This window comes from Maylandia zebra, linkage group LG15 (assembly GCF_041146795.1).
Source record: "Maylandia zebra isolate NMK-2024a linkage group LG15, Mzebra_GT3a, whole genome shotgun sequence".
Lineage (NCBI taxonomy): Eukaryota > Metazoa > Chordata > Actinopteri > Cichliformes > Cichlidae > Maylandia > Maylandia zebra.
The window spans coordinates 10016192-10038077 of record NC_135181.1 but is presented as its reverse complement, the minus strand read 5'-3'; the positions used below and the strand labels follow the sequence as shown (position 1 = coordinate 10038077).

Below are 21886 nucleotides of genomic sequence, written 5' to 3'. Positions count from 1 at the left end.
CCAATCTGCTTCGAGGTGGGACATATTTTGCTTTCAGAAATGTTCGTCTACCTTTTCTATAATGAGAGATTTTTCTAGTAACTGTTGCCTTTCTATCAGTTTGAAGCAGTCTGCCCATTCTCCTCTGACCTCTGGCATCAACAAGGCACAGAAAACTGATGCTCACTGGATATTTTCTCATTTTTGGGCTGTCCTCTGTAAACCCTAGAGATTGTTGTGTGGGAAAATCCCAGCACATTCTGAAATACTCAGACAAACTCATTTGGCATCAACAACCATCCCACGTTCAAGTCACTTAAATCACCTTTCTTCTCTATTCTGATGCCGAGTTTGAACTTGACCAAGTCTACATGCGATTGGCTCATTTGTATTAATGATAAGTTGAATGGTGTACCTAATAAAGTGTGTTAATGTCACATAAAGCTGAAGCACATCACTACATATGGTCTCTTACCTCATTCATTTAACTTGGACGTAACCTTTAAATTTCTTCAGGTTTGCAAGTAATCAGAATGGCAAAACCATGAAGAAACAAATGTTATGTTTCAGCAGCTTTATACACTAAGCAGTGGTGAGATGGTCAAAAAGGCTTGCTGCTTTTACACTAAGAGCAACAAAAAAGATGACTATAGCCGAGGGTAAAACAGCTTTAAAGCAAAGTCAGAAAGATTTACAGCCACTCATAACCTACAGTGGTTTTGTAGTTTCTGTTGACAGAACATTACAGCATTAACTGCTGAAAGACTTTGCAGCGGGTGTTATAGCAGCAGAGCGAGCATTATATTATATGCATGTAATCCACTTGAGTGCAAATAAATTCTGCTCTGCTGCTTGTTGAACTGATGTCTGACTTGGCTGAGGACACAAGCTGAACCAAAAAATTCAGCCTCTGACTGATACCAGCTCACAACAGCATGTTGACAACTAAGAAATAATTTGTACTGACTCATAGTCTCTCATTTATTATGGTTCAGACAATCAATGGCAGTTCTCTTTGGGTAAACTGGAGTTAATATTTGATGAGTAAATGCAATCCCTTGAGCCTTTCAATACACATTGCTGATATGACCGCATGTGAGACACAAAAGCCACAATGTAAGTCTCTCATATTTTATCCAGGAATGGGTTTTTCTTCTGTTGAATGATAAATGAATGGAGAAATTAATGAAAGTGTCACACATGTACAGTACCTCTGCGATTAATGCTCTGAAATGATTAATCGCAGATTACTTGGATCCTGACAGCGTGACCAGCATCCATCATAAACAATGAAACCACGACTTACCTAGAAGTCGTGTCCTGGAGGACCTAAAAAAAAAAAAAACCCTCCCAGATTCTCTGAGCATGTGAGTGCAGATTGGATGCTTGAGTGAATTAAAGTAATTTAGAGAAGGAGAAATGAACAGATGGCCAGAAAAAGATTATAATGGAAAAGGAAAGGATGGAACAAATGGTTGAAAATCTATGAAAGAACACGCGGTTATTAAAAGCAATCTAAAGCATTTTTAAAGTGCGGTTACAGACTACATGTTTACAATTCTTTTCATTTAGCGTTTTCCCTTCTTTAAATGAAAATTTTGTCCTCTTTAACCTCAACTACTGTCCCAACAAAACATCAAAAAAATGCACAAAATAGAAAAAAAGTAGAAATCAATCATGTATGATATCATTATGACTTGTATAATTTATGCATTGGTTAGAAAATGAAATAAACATTTAAAAAAAAGGAGAAAATCAAATATCTGTTAAAGGGATCACGTTTTTCTTTCAAAGACGCCTTCCTGATTAATGAATCAATCTAATGCCAGCAGTACATCAGTATCAAAGCATGAAAGAAAAACAGAACTACTCCAATTCAATTAGCTGCAGCTGATCATGCATGTAATCAATACTGTGGTCTCATCTGCACACACACAAACACACACACAAGGGCAGGTAAAGGAGCTGATCAGCAACTGACCATCAAATTACTGAGAATCCTTGTCAGTGTTGGTTTTCGTGTGGAGGTCACGTCTGCATGCCAAGGTAAAGATAACAAGCAACACAGGGGACATAAACCTTACAGACAGTCTCACAAATTCAAATTAATTTAATTAAAGCCAGGCTTCAAAGCGTGGAGCTGCAACCTGGCTTTTTCCTGGAGGTGAGATATGGCCCGTTGACTGGGATGTTGCCAGTTTAGTCCAGTAAGAAGACAGCTCTATTTATTTATTTATTTATTTATTTATTTATTATTATTATTATTATTATTATTATTATTATTATTATTTTAACACCAAAATGGTATTTAAAATGGCCTATTTTGGTAAAATTCATGCTTTTTAAGGTGAGTATTCTGTAGTATTCTATATGCTCTTCAGCTCACCATCTACCAAGACGTGGATGTCAGACAGGTCTGCTTTCTGGTTCTGAAGCTGAATTGTACATTTGGATGCTGCTGGAAGGAAGAAAGTGGTGATCCTTTATAATATATGAACATATAGAGGGTTTTTTTAATGGAGTGGAGGTTTTAAGGAATCCACATCTCCCTTAGGAGGAAGTTTCTCTCTCTCTCTCTCCATCTCTCTCTCTCTCTCTCTCTCAAAAAGAGAGCACACGGTCACTGTGAGCGCAGCCGGAATGCGCCACAGCGCATCCAGCAGTGTCACACTGATGAAGCGCGTCTACTGACCCTGACAGCCCAAACCTTCCCTCCGTAAAAGCACGAAATGCCTGCAAACACCTGGCTGGATTTCGCGGAGGCGGTCTGTTCTCCGTGTTCCTTTTACGCTCTGTCTCAGCGTTGCTTTTGCTAGGAACGCGACGTCCTGGATGCGTTATCTCCAGTGACGCTGATGTGAAGCGCAGTTCGCTGAAGCCATGTGAAGAGCGGACATGTCTCTTGTCGGGAGCACCGGAGGCAAAACGCGAGTCCAGTAGAGGAACAGTGCTCGCACTTTATTGGAGAGCAAAAAAGATCCATCCATGAGGAGACGAAGAGAGAAGAGATGGTAGAGAAGTAAGTACGCAGACAAGTTGGAAATATAAGCCTAGCAAATGACGATTAGCTGCTTTTATTCTTCGTGACTTATAACCTGTTATCAAGTTTGCACTTTAGAGAAGATGTTAAGGGGGGAAGCAACCGTTCAGTAGGTAATCGGTTCACTGATAATTGATTGAAGGTTAATACCAGGGATATTTGAACTATTCGTATTATTGTTTTGAACTTGATGACACTTTTACTTAATTATAGACAAGAAAGCGACATTTTTAATTAGGTAGACCCATTAAAAATGGACTAATATAATAAAAGTGCTTACCGCAGTTGCGTGTATGTGCAAATAACCATAAAACCTAAAACAGTCCTTTTGGTTTTCACTGGATTGTTTTTGAGCGAGTGATCCTCTCCATGAGTTGTTTACTATAAAATTATGTCCAGGACCTCTCGGGGTGGTTATGTAATTGCATCTACTGTAGCAAGCTGTTTAGGAAACGGGTTTGTGACAAAGAGTTATAAATTTGTAATGAGCGTCCATTCAGTTGCTTTGCACATTTATACTATGGGACAGCAGCCAAAATAAATAAATACATGCATGCATGCATACATACACGTATTTAAAAAATATATAAAGATATAGTATTTTAACTCATGGAGTGCAAAGGGTTGCATTCTTCTTTCTTCATTCTTCTTCACATGTTTTGCATGCACAGATTGATTGATTAACAGATCGATTGAAGTGATATTTGGGAGTTTTATATCAGTCTCACATGTATATTTATTGGACATAATTCGGAAGAGGATCGAGAGATAATGATGCCGGTTGTAAAATTAGGGCTGATGCATTGTGTTTTTTTTTTTTCCTTCAGTGTGAACACAATGTGAATGAAAAGTGTCCAACCTCATGCTGATCGCTGGGGTTGAGGTAGCGCTGTTTCTTAAGAAAAACATTATAAATGTAATTAGACAAACCAAGTAAAAAAAACATTATTACTTATAACAGCATTAAAAAAAACTGCCATTCCTACTGGACTTCCATTTTTAAGATTTAATGATCAGCTTTTCTGCCAGGTTACTGACATTTTAAGAAGGTGATGGCATTAAAATACTGCAACAGAAATATTAACGTTTCTGAAATATCTTTTTTCTTTTTTAGCAGCCAAAAAACAAAAAATTGTTAGCTATATGCCACAAAATTCAGAAATTGTCTGCACAGAGGTCATCTTAGGTGATTCCAGTGATTCAATATAAAATACAAAAAAAAAAAATGCTGTATATACAGTTTTTGTTCTGTTTTACATATATATAGTCAGTCCTCATGTATTTACACTGTGCATATAGTAACTTATTATCCATCCCTTATCTATTCCACTATGTATTACATCTTTGCACCATTGCATCTTAAACATGCTTTAATTGTTTTTGTCTGTCTCATTGTGTCTGTGTCATGCTGATGTCATGTAGTCAGTATTGTCTGTTACATGCAATGAAAGCAAAGAAAAAAACGGAGCCTAATTCCTTGTATGTGTACAAAGCAGATTCTGATTCTTATTATTCACCAGATATAGATATTTGACGTTAATCAATCAGTCAATTTAAGATTGTTTTTCAGAACTGTGCAGCTTCCCTGGTAAAGTCTAATCTTTCTCTTTCTTCAGTGTAACCAGTAATTTGAACCTTGTTGTAAAGTTGTTCTATTTCCAATCATGATGTCTCTTCATTGTAAACTTTAAAAGTGATCAGCTATCTCCTCGAGTGTGCTTGACTTGGTTACTTCTGCAGTTCACACCTTTTTGGCTCAGTCAGCCAGTGCATTCATTCTTTTTAAGAATTAACCAAATTGTTGATTCAACTGCTCCTTTGTTTTTTCAGTCTAATGATGTCCTCACTTGCACTGACATCTATTTGGGCATCATATTCAGAATTGAAACGAAGGCTACCAGAGCTTTTATTGGCCTAATTTGTCATGAAACAACAAATTAACAGCCCTCACCTGCTCATGAAACCGTCTGTCAGTCAATTGTCCAATTAATTTTGAGTATCTAGAAATGGAGATCGTGTATAATAACGTCTGATTCCAAAACAAAAAATGTGTAAAAGCCTTGAAACAAGGCTGAGCCCAGACTCTGTTTTATTTTAAATCCTTTGTTTATGTGAAGAGGAAAAAATTTAACTGTCAAAAACTTAAGGACCCAACTGTATACATTGAGAGATAAAACATTACAATTCAACCCTGCTCTTTTCTTTAACACATTAGTCCAGATTTTCTTAAATATACATGTGAAAGAACCTTTTTCCACATCTGCTCCATGCTTGCCGGTCTTCTGGACCCGACAGGATCCTGGTAGTTGGTCAGAAACTTTCCATTTCCTTAAGGAAATGAACTCCTCCCTGTGCTTGAGGAATTTAGAGTAATGTAGGGGGAAGGATAATAAAATCCTGGGATGGTTATAAACCACTTCGTGACTGGAAGAGAAGGTGTTGAAATGCCTCTTCGACCCATTACACAATTATAAAGTGTTCTTGAGACTATCTCGCTTGCCCTGACACAAGTTTCTCAGAGAGGTCACAAAGAAATGGTAACTGCCGCTCAGTGTTGTGTAGTATATATCAATTTTGAGTTCAAGACAAGTTAAAAGTTTTATGCCTTTTAGGATATATATTTGATCCACAATAGGCAGTTTAAACAGAGTATGGGTTGTGGTTGAGTTTGAAGTTGAAAGCAGCTCTTTGAAGTAAATTTATGAGTCAGAAATGCCTGTAAACCATTTAAACAACAATGTTTTGAAGTGTCAGGTATTTAAAAATATGAAACTGAAAATCATTTGTACTCGTTTACATTTTAAAGACAGATAATTAACAAAAGCAGTTATAAATAACAGTCTGCAATAGTGTTCCGGGACAGCCAGTCCTGGAACATTTTATGAGTTTAAAGGGTGGTAAGATTTCTAATTATCTCACAAACTTTTTCCTTTATGTGATGAAGAAGCAAACAGTAATTTAAACAGTTAGTTAAATGACAGAATCAATAACTGGCAATTATTTTGTTGACTAAACCATCTTTTTAGGCAGAAATATCACAGCTCCTTTGGTCCAAGCTTCTTCAGTGAGAGCTCCTTTTTTGTTTGACACATTTGTTAAAGGTTTATTATTACATTTAGCCCTGTTTAGTTGGAATGAATAAAACATATTATGATACTGCACTGTCTGGATGGTGACCATGGGAAATAGTTACTCGCAACCCTATTATATTATATTATGCAAATCTCATATGGCGCATATTGTTTCCTGTTTATGTCTGTGATAAAAAATAGCACAACCAAGTCTAATCATAGGAAAGGTGAATGATGTGATAAATGAGGAAACATGTAAAGACACTGATCCACGTAAATCATTTGTGTCCTTGCAGTGGCTGCACCTGACCTTCTTGACCCAAAGGCTGCCGCCCACAACTCCAAGCCTCGCCTGTCGTTTTCAACCAAACCAGTGGTGCTGAACACCCCAGAGGACGAGTGCGACACTCGGACTACGGTCATGAGGTGGAAGACCGTATCAGCTATCTTTTTCCTGGTGGTGTTGTACCTTATCATTGGGGCAACAGTGTTCAGAGCGCTTGAACAGCCTCACGAGAGCTCCCAGAAACTGGCCATTCTTACTCAAAAGCTGGACTTCTTGGTTGCGCATGCATGTGTAAACTCCTCGGAGTTGGAAGAGCTGGTCCGGGTAGGTGGAAGCTTTAGTGCCATAATAATAATCCTAATTTATTCTGTTGTGCAGGTCTTAATGTGTAGCAAAACACAAAATTTGTCTGCAGATTTTTAAAACTCAGGGAGAACACTGAGCACTGTGCAGTTTGTACCTGGCAGCTTAATGTTGTTTAAGCACCCCTGAAACCCTACCCTGCCTCTAACATTATGCCTTGCAGAAAAGTATAATAACTGTAAATAGTTTTTACCCCACAGCTGTAAAAGTCTGATGGAGTATTGTCGTCACCCTGCTGGGGAACGACCAGGGGGTGTCAACACCCAAGTTTGCAAATGTGATAACTCAAGAACAAGGCGACGTAGGATTTTGACATTCATACCATAGTTACAGCTAAGAATCTCAGAAGAGTTTGAATCTCTTGTTATATCCATCACCATCTTTGTTCCAATGCAGGACTCTCTGACTGCCATGTGTCTCTGTCATAATGTCTTTGTTTTAAAGCTAAATAATACCATTCTTTAAAGATAAGCAAATTTGGGGTTCTTTTGTACCTTTTCTTATCCATGAAATGCATTTTTCAACAGTGATTTGTGAGGGTTTTAGAAGCCTTAGACAATTGATACAGGTTTACAAATCATGAAATGCATCTGTTTTGCTAAATGGAACTTTAAAACAAAGTTTCATTCTAGGGAATTCCATATCACAGCATATCTTTACTTACTTTTTATCTGCAGTTTCATTTGAAGCAACAGAATCGAACCATGCAGGGAACTTTTTATTTTCTTGAGCTCACCATATGCCAAGCACCGGAAAATTACTACTTGAGGCTGAGACTAGCGCGGGAGTACCTTAAGAGAGGCACGTTTAAATGTTTTTTGAGCTGTAAACTAAATGACATGGAACCCATCATTGCTGGAGGCTGATGCTAATTTTGACATTTCTATTAAAGCTATTACAAATTAGCATGGGATGAACAAAAGGGCTCAACAGCCCATCTACTGTTTAATCACCCTAAATCTTGAATGCTAGTGCTGATGTAAATCTAACCATTTTGAACTGCTCTGCAAAATAAAATATACAGAAAACGAATATAAACTATGAATTGCAGCAAAATAAAGCACAATACTGCCAAATTACCCATCTGGGTCCTCAGGTTTGTGTTATGTTTGCCCTTTGGGTATTCAATGTTTGCTGAAAAGAAAGTCAAAGATGTAACTACAAATCAAGCCATGAAGTCTCAAGTTGAACTAGTAAATCTCACTAAATGAATCCAATCCGTCAACTTGTAACTGCACATCAGTCACTAAAAATAAAAATGCACTAAAAAAAGATATATTGACGGTGCAGCCGTTTAACTCGTGAAGTCACGACTGTTTCTCTATGGATTAGTTTATCTAGCAGGCAAACTTGTCAGGGTTGATTAAAAGCATTTCCTCTTGGGGAATCTTGTTGGAGCATTGCACTTGTGGATGATGATTACTTTTCTAATGTGCCAAAGCTGAAAGGTCTTAAATCTCAAGGGAAAAATGATTTTCTACCTTTTCTAAATTTGGCCGCTAGCTGCAATTTCTCATTAAGAGTCTGCCACTTGGAGCCAAGAAAAACACCTTCAACTATCAAAATGTGCAAGACCAACGTTATGTAGTAACATGAAAAATTAAAAAGGTAATATATTAAAAACCAATATATGTATTTTTTTTTCACATAGTATGGTAGGATGCCCTAAAACATTGCAACAATGACCAAATGCAAACAAGTAATGAGCCAGCAAAGTAATGAAGGTCTACAGAGAACATAAAGCAAGTTTATTATACAATTTCCAATCTATGATTTCTTTTCATAGTATTCATTTTATTTATTTTTTGTCTGTTTGCTTTAACCAAATCATCGTGTCACAAGTCAAATTAAGCTACTGGCATAAACATACAGTTTAATGGCAAGGATGATTTCATTGTGAGTGGAGCAAACATTTTTAAAATAATAAAAAATTCTAAGCAAACACTTCAAGTGAAAAGCCCATCGTATACTATAGCCTGCAAACCAAAAGCTGTTTTAACGATTGTTTTTAGTTACTAAATTATAGAACAGCAGCGCTTGAATCATTGGTGCACGCTCTGATATGGATTTCACCTCGTACTGAAAAAACCCCTCTTGATTTAACAAGCAGGTCTTCTCATTCATAACATGAGAACAGGAGAAAACTTTCACAATATAACAAGATTACTTTTCATATCACTCTGGGTTTTATTGTTTAATACTTTAAAGGGCTTCAAAGTGTACTTAATGCGTATTTACCTTTTGTGGCATTAAAGTAATAAAAGTATTGGCATACGCTGTTTATAGTACATGTGTGCTCTAACATAATTAAAACCAATTTCACGCTGAAAGGATTTATTACTGCCTGTATTGAAAAATGTGTCGTGGCCACAGTTGTAACAGATGGCGGTTATTTATCTTTAAATTGCCGAGTTAATGTTTAATGGTGATGGTGGTGCTTTCAGAGCCGAGATCATCCGTCTTTCACATTGTTAGAGTGAAACCTGAGGCTCTGGACAATGGAAATCATCCTTCCAGCTCTCTCTTTCGGTCCCACTACCTGTTACATGACGTCCAACAATAGGGCTACGACTATACAGTGAAGCTTATTTACGGTTAAGACATACTTAAAAGCACATCATCAGGAAAACATATGGAAAGCCAGCAGTAGCAACAGTTGATTCTGCATCATCGTCATCTAAAAGTAGGAACCCACGTAACAACTTACATGACAAAAAGCAACTTTTTTTGACAATATGCACTGAGATTGGATCAGTCTGTAACAAAGTAGGAGTTTTTTTGACAGACCATCAGCTGTAAAACTGATAAACAGGATGAGGATGTTTTTTGCTATACAAGTATGTCTCTTGTCCTGCGTGTCCCTTTTTCTGCAGACTGTCCTCTGTCTTTAGATGCATCTGAGCTCTATGGGTTTCCTGGACTTCTGGAGCAAATTGGAACTAATTACTTGCTCAAGAACTTAACCTAAAAATCCAGGGCGAGTTGTCTCTGGAAGCATTTAGAATCACTTTAATGTTTGGTATTTTGAGGCTAATTGTAAGGCAGATAGCAGTGTTGATATAAATCTTTTATTGTGTTTTCAAGAGACTAGAGTCCAGCCAAACTCTAGTCTCGGGCAGAGGTGGGCAGAGTAGCTGCAGTGAGTACACCAGCCTTTCAAGCAACTATTACTCTTCTGATCATTTATTGATAGGCAGCTTCAACTGAGGTCCCCCCTCCCCCTCCCTCACACACACACACTTTTACTTAATGATGTATACAAACACACACACATGCACACACCTTTGCAGGTTCCTGCTGATAAAACACTACTCAGCAGAGGATTGAGGAGAGATGTGCTCTCAAAGGGAGTAATTAAAAAAAGTGAGTGATGTTAAAAGCTCCAACTCTTTCTCTCCGGTCTATTTGCCTCAGCTTTGAGACGTCCACTGCGGTCTTCACGTCATCCTTTCTTATCTTTTATTAGTTTGCATATAGCTGAGTGCCAAAGCGGTGAATTAGTAAGCTCACTTGGCTGGGACACAAAAGGGGGCTGACTGAGCCAGGGCTTTCTGATCTAATGATTTGCTAAATTGTGTTTTTAAAGCCACTGTGAATGTAGTGGAATTAACTTTGACCTCCTCCTCCTCCTTCGGTTTATTTGGGAATTATGAGGTTTAGACAAAAACATGATTAAAAGCTAATCTTGGTACATGTATTAAGTCTCATAATACAGCTGTCCTCCAGTGGGCTCTACCAACTCTATTATAGCAGCTAATGAGTGGAGAAAACTGTAAATCAATTAATTCTATGCTTTTGTGCTTTTCCTAATTGTCGTCATTTGAGCTCGTTCTAGTGACTGATGAGCAACATACGGTGTCTTGTACACTTACTATATTATAGCAACGTAACTCCAAACCTGAGGTCTATTCATATTAAATCCAGCTGATGGAAATAATTAAAAAATTCTAACTCTTTTTGGTTCTCTTTTTGGTTCTTTTTAATTCTTATTCTTATTTTTATATTTTTATGACAGTATGTTTGCACTGAAGCACCGCAGCAATTTCCTAATGTTGTAAACCTGCTCAACATTTGGCAATAAAACCCTTTCTGATTCTGATTCTGATTCTGATTCAATTCTTACATTTATTAAAAGAAAAGCCACTCAAGAATTAGATCCTTTTTAGATCTTTTTTCTTGGCCTCAAACTGAACAGAATGCATAATCACAGGGGAGTAAAAGCTTTAGTCCAGCGAAGTATTCCTCTGCAAGTTAATGGCATCAGATCTGTAGTAGAGTATCTGCTCCCCTGTCGTTTCAAAGTGTTTCTCTTTCATTTTGTCTCAGTAATAATTCTAGCGAGTCTCTTTAGTTGCCACTTGGGCCAAAAATGCTTTTTTCTTACTGCAGTAAATTAAACTGTTCCCCTGTTGACCTGAGTCTCTCTCTCTTTTTTTTTTTAAACCTGGTGGGATCAAGTTAATCCAGCATTCAGAGGAAATGACAGTTCACTAGCCTTGATCTTTTATCTTTCTTGTTTTATCTTGATGCTGTAATCCTTGATACCAAACAGCCAATACGATCCTTCCTCTCCATCTCCTAGTAGCAGAGAGAGGCCGGGGTTTGTTTGATTAATTATATTAGCTGAGTCTGCCGTACTCATCGATGTCTTATTTGGCTCAGGTTTACTCAAGCTGGAATCTCTGTCCATGGATCTGAAACATCAGTAATCCAAATGAATGCGTCATGATGAATCTGTGACAGTTTCCATGGTGCTGTATGCGGTAGACTGATTTTTTAATTGTGCCCTTTTTCTCTCTTATTACACCTTAGATCTAAAATCAGAGTTCTCAGAGTGTGTCCTTGGGTAACTTTTTGTGCAGTCCATGAGGAGGAAAAAATTAGTAGACTAAACAAGGAAATTTTCATAATAATCATAACAAGGAATTCAAACATTTTATTCACATACACATTTTTCTCTAGCGACCAGTGGTTACCTGGGCAACTCTCAGCTTTACAGCTTTACCTACATACTGTAATATCTGTGCAGGTTATACACTAGTGATTAGAGATCGATATAGGTTAAGTAGGTCAGTTGAACTAGTCAACTCCCCCAAAAAAGAAAAGAAAAACAGTTAGAAACAGGTAGCAGGAAGAGCAGGAAGATCACAGACACAGACTGTTGTGTGCTATTGTACAGTACTGTTGTAGTATTGTTATTATATTCCATTAACACACTTTAACCTCCTAAGATCCAGAAGACAAAATGTTCTTTTTCAAAATTGTAATTTTTTTACGTTTTATGTTCTGCTTCTGTCCCTTGAAGTGGACATCAGGTCTTGTTTGATCACAGAGTGATATGATGGCTGAGTTGAGCAGAAACATTTATGGATATATAAAGACAGATAGAACTATAGAGGTGGAGTCAGGAGCTGTCAGCTGTCATTTTGGAAGGGGCAAAATGATGACCCCCAAAGTTGATCACGGATAAGACGTATTGCATAAGCAGGGGCTCTGAAGTTTTGGGATGTGGTTTGGAATTATTAGGCTTGTTGCATTCTATTTGGAAGTAAATTTTTAAGTTCAAGTTTTAATGCTTCCTTTGGAAATGACCATTTCCACCTTGTTTGTGTGCTGATTTTTTTCTAAAACCTTATTGTCTGTTTTCTGTTTGATGGAACCAGAGGACCACCCATTTGGTGGTTTTGGGCCGTGTCGTCCTGTTTTCATGTTTCATGCTAAAAACTATTTCAGCATGGTATTTATGCTATTTTCACTTTTGTAAGTGCTGACATTTTTTTCTTCTCAAACCCGGTTGCCTGTTTTCTGTTTGATGTTATCAGAGGACCACCTGTTTGGTGGTTGTGTGCAGCGGCGTCCTATTTTCATGCTTCATCGTGAAAAAATATTTCAGTCCAATTTTAGGATGGTTGAAATTAACCTGATAAAGACAGGAGACGTACAGTTTAATGCACTTAGCATGTATTTTATTAATTACATAAATCAGCAGGATAAAAGGAGAAATCAAACTCTTAGCTGGTGTGTGTCTGTGAATTACACACGTTTATACAAATAGATTTATTTGTTAGGTTTAGGAAAAGATCATTTTATGGCTAAAAATAGATATTTAACATGCTGACAAAGAAGATGAACAAATTTTAACAAGCTGTTTTCATAAACTGTTATAAAACTGGATGTGACATCACACACTGGTCTTAAACTCATTGTCACTGTGGAAATTTGGAGTCCGATATTCCCTTCAGTTTGCAAGCTGCATACGTAGCTAACTGCTGAATCCTAATTAGTGCTTAGTAACAGACTTGTAAAATACTGGAATTTCACTCACTAAAACTAAAGAAGAAACTCGTGCTGCGCAGCAAACTATATCATTTGTCAGGTCATTGCAATTAAATGCTCCCAAAGGCAGAGACACTACAAATGGTTGGATCTAGCAGCATGGAGGTAAGGGCCTAGCAGACGTGACTACAGCTTCCTGTTGGGCACATGTCAAAGTAGCAGCACCTATAATTCAGCTGTTAAGAAAATGTATCTCGTCTAGAGTTGTTGTGAAGTGGCGAAACTATCAATAGAGGGCAAAACCATTTTTGTACCAGTCTGTAAACATTTTACTGCAGTAAAGTAATTTTGTTATAAAAGTAACATATGCAGATTGATTCGCTTATGAAGTTGCCACTGAAAGAAATAACATTTTTGGCACTTTTGGCACTTCATTTTTTTTTTTTAAATACCACTTAAAAGTATTCTTGATGCCAAGCTATGAATAGCCATCAGGAGACCAGTCACTTATTAGGCCGTATTATGGTGTCTTAGGCGGACATCTATCACGGTAGCTGAATTCTGCAATCTCCCTGAATTCAATTTTTCCCTCCTTCTGGAACACATCAGACATTTTAATGCATTAGCTTTCCAAGGCATAATCTATCATAAAGAAAGGCGATAATGCCACAGCTGTCTGCGTCTGGCTATATTTATCCAGTATGCAGTTTGCCAGCAGGGTGAACTCACTGTAATCAAATGCCCAGTGTTAAGTATAGACTGAGCAGACTCTATGCAAATAGGTGAGAAAAGAAGCAAGTCTACATGTTGCATGAGAATTTCAATAAGGAGAGATCATTTAGAAGAACTGAACATGATTTGTTGAGAGAGTAAAATTAAATAATGTATTTGCCGATTAAACTCTGATGACCCTTCATGGCAGAGCAGAATCCCAGCATTGATTTAGGACAGGATCCCTAGATGGTGGTGAAGATGTAGATTGAGGCTTGGTGGATAGAGCTCTGTTGGGTGTGGTGGGGATGGGGAGGAGATGAGCTGCACGAATGAGACTCTGAAAGAGAGAATGACAGAGTACTCAGATTTAACAACACAGAATGGAGGCAGATTGGCTCAAAGGAGGCAGGCAAGAAGATGATAGGACTGTAATGTCAGTCAGTACTGACTCAGACAGCGTGGGAAACTGGTAGTGATGTAAAGAACAGACTAGTAGCCGAACGTCCAGGAAAGAAGGCAGACGATTACATTATTATTCAACTTACACATAAACTTCATTTTGATGTATAGAAAAAAATGTAAAAGCGATTTTTCAAAACATCATGAACTTGTGCGCAGGTCATTCCACATCTTTTGCTTGTGACATGTAAACTTTGGCATGGAAAATAGCGACACATATTTACTGTATTATTTATTTCATGCTAAGGCTGTTTTTTTTTTTCTTCTTTCTTCTGCAGCAAGTGGTTATAGCAATTCGAGAAGGTGTGAACCCTTCGGGAAATTCATCCAATCAGACGAGCCTCTGGGACATGAGTTCCTCCTTTTTCTTCGCTGGGACTGTTATCACCACCATCGGTAAGCAGAGAAATTTCTCGTTCGGTTGTGAAATAAAATGGAAATGCAAATAAATTGTAAGAACAATGTGGAAGCATTTTGGATACAAGTGGATACACTTCAGTCCCACTACCAAAAAGTGTGAGCCAGTGCCTGAACAGGCCTTAAATAGTTGTTTTAGTTGAATACTTGACCTGATCCAGTTTGGTCTATAGCAGCCTCTCACTTGAGATTATCCCAGTAAATAATTTTGTACCTCATTTGCAAATTGTGCCCTCAATGTTAGCTACTGTGCTCTTTATACATAACAGAACTTAAATGTCCAGCTTAAATATGTAGTAATGTAATTTGGCTTCGTACAAGCAAAAAAACAGCCTGAAACTCAAACACACTTCCCTTTTTTCCATCATTTACACCATTTGCTCTCTCTCTGTCACCTCCAGCTGTAAGAGCTTGCTAATCAGAAAAAAGGAATGGCACGCACACAAACACCCACACAACCGGTTTGACAGCTCATCTGGCTCTTCCAATTGGACCATGACAGTTCGCCGTGTCTGTTCAGTGGGCTGTTGGGCTCCATTTCACATCTGTTGCACCTTTTCGGAGCACACCCTCCTTTAAAAACACCCTAAGTGTGATCTTGATAAATATTTTAGCGTCAGACTTTGTTTGCTAACACTAAGACTTCTCCTGCAACCTCTTTCCAGATTTCTAGATTTTGGTGCACTGCGCCAGGCTTGTGCTTGCAGTTCCGCTCATGAAAAATTCCCCTCCACACACACACACGATGGGTATAACATATCTGTGTGGTGGGCTGTTGAGCTTCATTTCATATTTCCTGGATTCTGTCACAGCTCATCCTTGTGATAAAATGTTGCTAATGCATTGCATTACCATAAATGGATTTTGCCTTCTGGCTTTAAAATATGCTTCCCCTCGAATTTATTGCGAAAAAGCAAAGACTGCACTGTGGGTTTTTCGTCTGCTCACCTGAGACTGAGTATGTTGACTCTCTCTTTTATACTCCTGTGCTCCAGTGATTTACAGATGTCGAGTTTTCTCAGTCCAAGCAGGTTTACTAGATTTTCTATGCAATGTGAGTGCAGTAAGTGATGCAGAGAAGTGAAAGAGCTCTGCTTTAGTTTAAAAACTAATTAAAAAAGCATGAAGCATCCAAAACTGTCTGAAATTAAGAATTGAAATCTTTTTTGGTAGTAAACTGTGCTTGAAATTAGATTTTGCCACAGAAGTCTCGATCCCGGGTGGTGATTTTGTTTGTAGTATCTCTGATGGTTGTTCGTGCAAACAACATATAATTGCTGCTCTCTCTGTTGGCAATCATTTTAATTTTGCCTTACTGGAACAAAATGTTCTGTGGCCTTTGTGCTGCTATGCAAAGACATCTTGCTTTAGAGAAGCCATTATGTCATTTCTTGTCAGCGCACAGCCTGTAAAGAATCTATTAAGAGTCCAGACAGGAAAACATTTCTGAAGCCATATCAAACATTACATTTCATACACACATACTCCTTTGTTTATGTGATCTTTAATTGGATGCCCATTATTGAAACATAGCATACCCCCCTTCATCATTGCCCTTTATCGAGGTAATGAACTGGAATAACTTTGTGGGTTCGGTTGCCTCTCCTGGCTCCTTCCTACCCTCTCCTGGGAGCAAAAGAACAGTAATCATTGATCTCACAGCATTTCTCCCCCATGGGATTTCTTTGTTAAGACTGGTATACTTGGAAATTCACATTTCTACTGTATTTACACCAACAGATCTCAAATGATTCATTATTTATAGACTGTAGAAAATTTTTTATTATTCTCTCATACAACTTTGCTCCTTTTGGACTCTGTTGGAAGTTTGTTTTTACAAGAACATGTTGCGACACGTTGTGCAATGGTTTTCCATAAAAAGGTATATTTTTTATATATTTTTGATACCACCTCAAACCCACTGTACCAACATCTGATTCAAGGAAAGAGAAAGAGCAACCAAACCCAGAGCCTGTGTCTTTTTGTAGCTAATGAAGTCACTCTGTTAAATGTTGTGCAGCTGGTTTTCTCTCCCGGTGTCACTTAATGAGTTTAGAAGGAAGTCATTAAGCTTTTACTGTCCACTGCAATTGTCATCGCTCCTACGAGAGATTGAACAAGACCTGACGTGTTACTATATGCAATCATCACATAATCCACTCAACTGTGTCGGGAAAGAGGTGATCCAGGGCTCCTCCTTCTAAAATCTTAAGGTTAATGTACTGTTCATGAGGCAATGCTCTGAAACTAACTCAAGAATACCTTTCATGGTTTTTGAAGTCTGATATATTGCAAGTCCTGTAGGACAACAGCATCTCGGTAGAGCAGAAGGCAGATAATGTATTTTAAATGCATGACTTCTTATGTTTTTAGATATTTTTAAGAAAATATGTGATGGTTTAAAATTGGCTGTGTTTGCCCAGGGCTGTCACACTATCAGACTACCACATCACAGTTACAGTCACACAGTAAATCAGTATATTAACAATGCTGATATCTGCATAAAAGTGTGAAGCCAGTCATTATTTCATTATATTTTGCTTCCAAGGACCCAGACTTAAAAAACATTTCAAAGTGGTCTTGAGTGGTCAATTTCAATCCAGTACTTGTATGCGACAACCACAGAATAGTGATTAGCAAAAAGCAATGAGCTGAACACTTGGTATGTCTCAGCATGGTGTAGCCTTAAATTTTTGAGGTAACCGGATAAGTGGAGGACAGAAGAAGAAGTGCTAGGACTAAAAAAATATCTACAGATGGACAGTATCTGAAAATCATGTCCTTTAAAAATCAGGAAAAATAAAAATCCAACAAGGACCTAGCATAGGACCTGTTCGGGGAAACCTCGTGAGAAATGGTCTCAGTGGAAACAGGTTTGCCAAATTACTAGAGCTAGATTGAAAATAAGTGGCAACGAGTAAAACTTTTGTTTCAAATCATTGTCACTATCCACAGAGGTGGTCAGGAGAGAGGCACACCAATGAGTGTGTGTACAGCCATCTTAAACACATGGTGGAGGTGCTGTCATGGTTTGGAGCTCAGTCAGTGGTTTTGGAGCTCTTGGAGATCAAGACTGATGGAATTAAAAACACTGTCAGATTTTGATCCATATGGAAGTCGCCTGATTAGATTCATCTGAGTTTTTCAGCTTTCCTGCCAGTGCAGTAAAAGCATATCTGGTTAGAAAAACATACAATGGACATGATCAGTCATGGATTGGCCTCTCCAAAGCCCCAAACTCAGCATTACTGAAGTAGTGTGGGATCATCTTGCTAGAGAATGAATCAAAAGGCATCCAAAACTAGCTTTGAATACTTTTTTTTTAAAATAAGAACTATTCCTGAAGATTACTTAAAGAAAAAATGCAAAAGCTTACCTGAGAGAGTTCTAGTTGTGTTGAAGGATAAAGGTGGTCATACCAAATATTGACTCTTAAGGTGTTAGAATTGTATAAGCTCTGTTTTTGCCTCATACTCTATACTTATACTGTATTTCCATGTATGTTTGCACGTTTCAATGACAAAACTAAAAAGAAACATTTTTTTATTTATATCTGTCATGATTTTAATCAATATGTAGTCATCATGACACTCCTATTAACTATTTATTATTTGATTATTTATGCATAACGAGGTAACAACATCGCTTAATGAATAGACAGATGAATGAATACCACAGATGTCTTCTGCCACATGTGACTAATACCCTTACCGTACTAAGCTTTTATGTCTGCTATTGAAATAAAACAAAAGATGAGCTTAGAATATAAACTAGAATTAATTCAGGAAGAAATGAATTAAGTACAGGTTCAAATTAGAGCGCTCCTGCTTCTCATTTGTTTTGCAATGTCACCCGCAGGTTAAAAAACCTAATCCGACATCCTGTCTCCCATTGTACTGATCTTAAAATTACTGAGCCATGATTGACAATTGTTCTCACATTAGGTGTCACCCTGCTCCAATGTGATCATGGAAAGTTGTTAGAAGACACCCTGCAGCTCATTTCCTGAGACAGATGACTACATTAATGAAGAAAAGTGGATGTAGTTCATTATGCAGATGCCTTATTAAACGTTAAATAATGAAATTGATATTGCATTTTGATGGGTGTGTGGGGTCAGGAGTACGAGAGGCGCAGATTTTGTTTTTAAACACGATCTTGACTGATTTTCTAGCTGCAGCTAAATATGGGTTTGGGGATTAAAACAAAGGCGTTAAACCTGTAATAGACTCATATTTTTGTTTCTCAGGTTTCAGAGGTACAGCTCAATGTTCATCGCTTCATTTTCCCCCCATTTTTCATTCATGTTAGAGTTGGCTGAGAATAGAGGGTGAGAATAATAAGCTTTTTTCCGAGTCAGAGACGTTACGCAGCTTCTACTGAAATTTCTCACAGCTATTCTTTTGTGCCTCTCAGCAATCATATCATAGCACAGTCAGACTTCGTGAAAATTTTCTTGTCTGGCAGGTTTTGTTTTGTTGCAGCCTGTAATGAATGAAGTTCTGAAATTCTGTTTTTTTTTCACGTGAATATTTTCTCTGCTTATTTATCCATTTCTATTTGTGTTATTTCAGTAATTGCAATATATGTGGTACAGTATAACAATGTCTAAGGCAGGACAGACAGGAAAAAAAGCACAATGTATCGCCAACTACAGCTCTTGTATAAAAAAAGAACAGACATACAGCACGTGCAACACAACAATTATAAAATACACAGATACATAAATCAGCAATCTTCTTGTAGTATGAGTGTGAGACAGAGAGAGCATGCCCAAAGGCAGGCAGAGATGGAACCAGAGTCCCAGAGGACCAAAGACAAAAAGGAATCAACCCTGATAGAGGCCTGTCACTCTGGTACAATTCAAGAATAGGGTCCCAGGTTTCCAGGCACTCGAGAACCTGGTGAGCAAATGCTGCCCCGAACCAGTGGCAAACTGGTACTGCAAAGACCCTCAATGTCTAACTTACAGATAAAATGAGGGTCAGTGAAGGGGTGAATAGGGCCACTGCAGCAGCCCCACGAAACAGCCTCTGGGTACTGCACTGCCCCCCATGGCCTATGTGTGTGGTTATATGTCGTGAACCATAATTATTAGAGTTACTACTCAAAAGGGGGGTTGGGGTGAACTACATCAGCCATCCGCAACCCCCGGGCCACGGACTGGTACGTCGTTTGGTACCAGGCCGCGAGAGTTGAGGCTTGGGTGTGACATTTATGGTTTTCAGGGTTTTATCGGTTTTTATTGTTATTTTTTTGATCGTTTTATTGTTAACTAGGTTTCCATGGGTCTTTTCCCGTTTGTTCTGAATAAATCTTCTTTTTGTGGTACCGTTACTGGTTTTATTTTGTTGTAATTATCAGCGACACCTTAAAGGTCAGTCCGTGGCGCAAAAAGGGTTGGGGACCACTGAACTATATGATTCACCCCTCTCCCCAAGACCCTAAGGGAATGAGTGATGTGATGTATGGAGCTGGGACATGGAAGACCAAGTAAGAAAAGAGAGAACCAGCAAAGACTGGTTCAGTAGGCAGCCCCATTCCCAACACCCTGCCAGAGGGCGGTAAGAAGTCAGACGTCAGGCACACAATGACAATGACAACGGTCCTGAACACCGCCATGTCTGCTAGGGCAGCACCCAGCACCACCACCACAAAGAGTAGACTGGAGTGTGCAGATGAGTCCTGAGGCTTGGAGCTCATCTGCACATTGCGTCACAATAGGGATGAGACAAAATGGTCTGGACAAGCTCCCTGAGACAAGATGCCCTAACCCACCCAATTGGCCTACAGGCACCCACGAGCCCTGGAGGCACAGACCGGACATTCTAACATGGGTCAGCCCACCTTACACATCAAGGTGGCCGGTGGGGGGGGGAGACCATCCCCACATAAGGAGGGATCCAGCCAGTGACCAGGCAACGATTTGGTTGCGTTGCTTGTCATGTAGTACTGCTTCTCTGCTCATTTGCTTGCATATTTCTCTGACCCTCAGGGTTTTGGGTTTGGATTTTGGACTTTGCTCATCTTCTGTTTAGGACTTAAATCTGAGTTTTTAATCTAAATAAACAGTGCCTTCTGTTTAATCTAACCAATGTCTGTTTTCTGCATTTGGATCCTTCACTCTTCATGTTCCTTTTCATTACAGAAGAAAAACCAAACACTCGTTCACACGATTTTTCATGATTTAAACTGACAAGCGTGATATAGCAAAAGTAGAGAGCAATACGATTTTTAAAAATGTGCAATTTCATGAATGAAAGCTCAGAGAAAAATAAAACAGATTCAACTATGAATCAACAATCGCCTTTAATTTTTATGTTAGAAAGTATGCAAATTGTACATTAAAACTATGTTCTGCTCCAGAGGATAGAATAATTTGGAAACATAACATCACTGAAACTGTCAACATCCACTCAACATTCACTGTGTGTGTGTCATTTCTCTCAGGATTTGGGAATATCTCTCCTCACACAGAAGGTGGGCGGATCTTCTGTATAATCTATGCCCTGCTGGGGATTCCCCTATTTGGATTCTTACTGGCTGGTGTCGGGGACCAGTTGGGAACTATTTTTGGGAAGGGCATTGCCAAAGTAGAGAAGATGATCGTGGTAAGATATGTTCTCTATCCATCAGTGACATTATACATGAATAAAGTTGTAAAAAGTGAAATTTAATGCGAATTTAGATTAAAAATGAATACAAATCTGTTGATAAGGTAGATAGGCACTGACTTTTATTACCTTGAAGAGTGTAGCATCTGGTAGATTCCTAGAAGAAAGACAAAAAAAGATGAGGGCCTAATTATCAGATGTTTTTCATTTCCTGATGTACTTTGTTTATCTGTAAAAGTCAGCTGAACTCATACGTCCCCTCAAAAAGTAGTTTAAGAGTCTCCTGTTTCAGTATAAAAGCACTGACAAAAGCATTTTGTCAGGGTACTGATTTTGATGTATAGCTGGCTCTGTCCCTCCCCGGGGAGGAAAAGACAGGTTGGAAGGTCATGGAGACAATGGAAAAAGATGGACTGCCACCTGCTGAACTCACTGCCGTGCAGTGAAGGTGCTGAAAACCATCAGCTTCACTGGTCCCCATGGAAATACAGTGATGCAGTTTTAATTTGTTTCTATAACATTCACTGTAGATTACCTTTCAACTGTGCATTGTTGTACTATGCTTTTTTGAGAGCGATGCGGACATAAGACATCACAGACAGAGTGATCTGAGGGCTGTCTGCTCTTTATACTTTACCTCTGAGGTGCTGTGCTTTGGTCTTACATA

General features: G+C 38.5%; 1 protein-coding gene across 1 annotated transcript in view; it reads left to right on the top strand.

Annotated features, from left to right (window-relative positions):
• The first annotated feature begins 2635 nt into the window (after positions 1-2635).
• Positions 2636-21886, top strand: part of LOC101479664 (potassium channel subfamily K member 2) — a 30703-nt gene continuing 11452 nt past the window's right edge. Inside the window, exons 1-4 of the mRNA XM_004541820.3 lie at positions 2636-2998; positions 6387-6700; positions 14467-14584; positions 21056-21216. Coding sequence (XP_004541877.1) covers position 2998; positions 6387-6700; positions 14467-14584; positions 21056-21216 — 594 coding nt within the window. The 5' untranslated portion in view covers positions 2636-2997. The remainder of the gene's footprint in view (positions 2999-6386; positions 6701-14466; positions 14585-21055; positions 21217-21886) is intronic.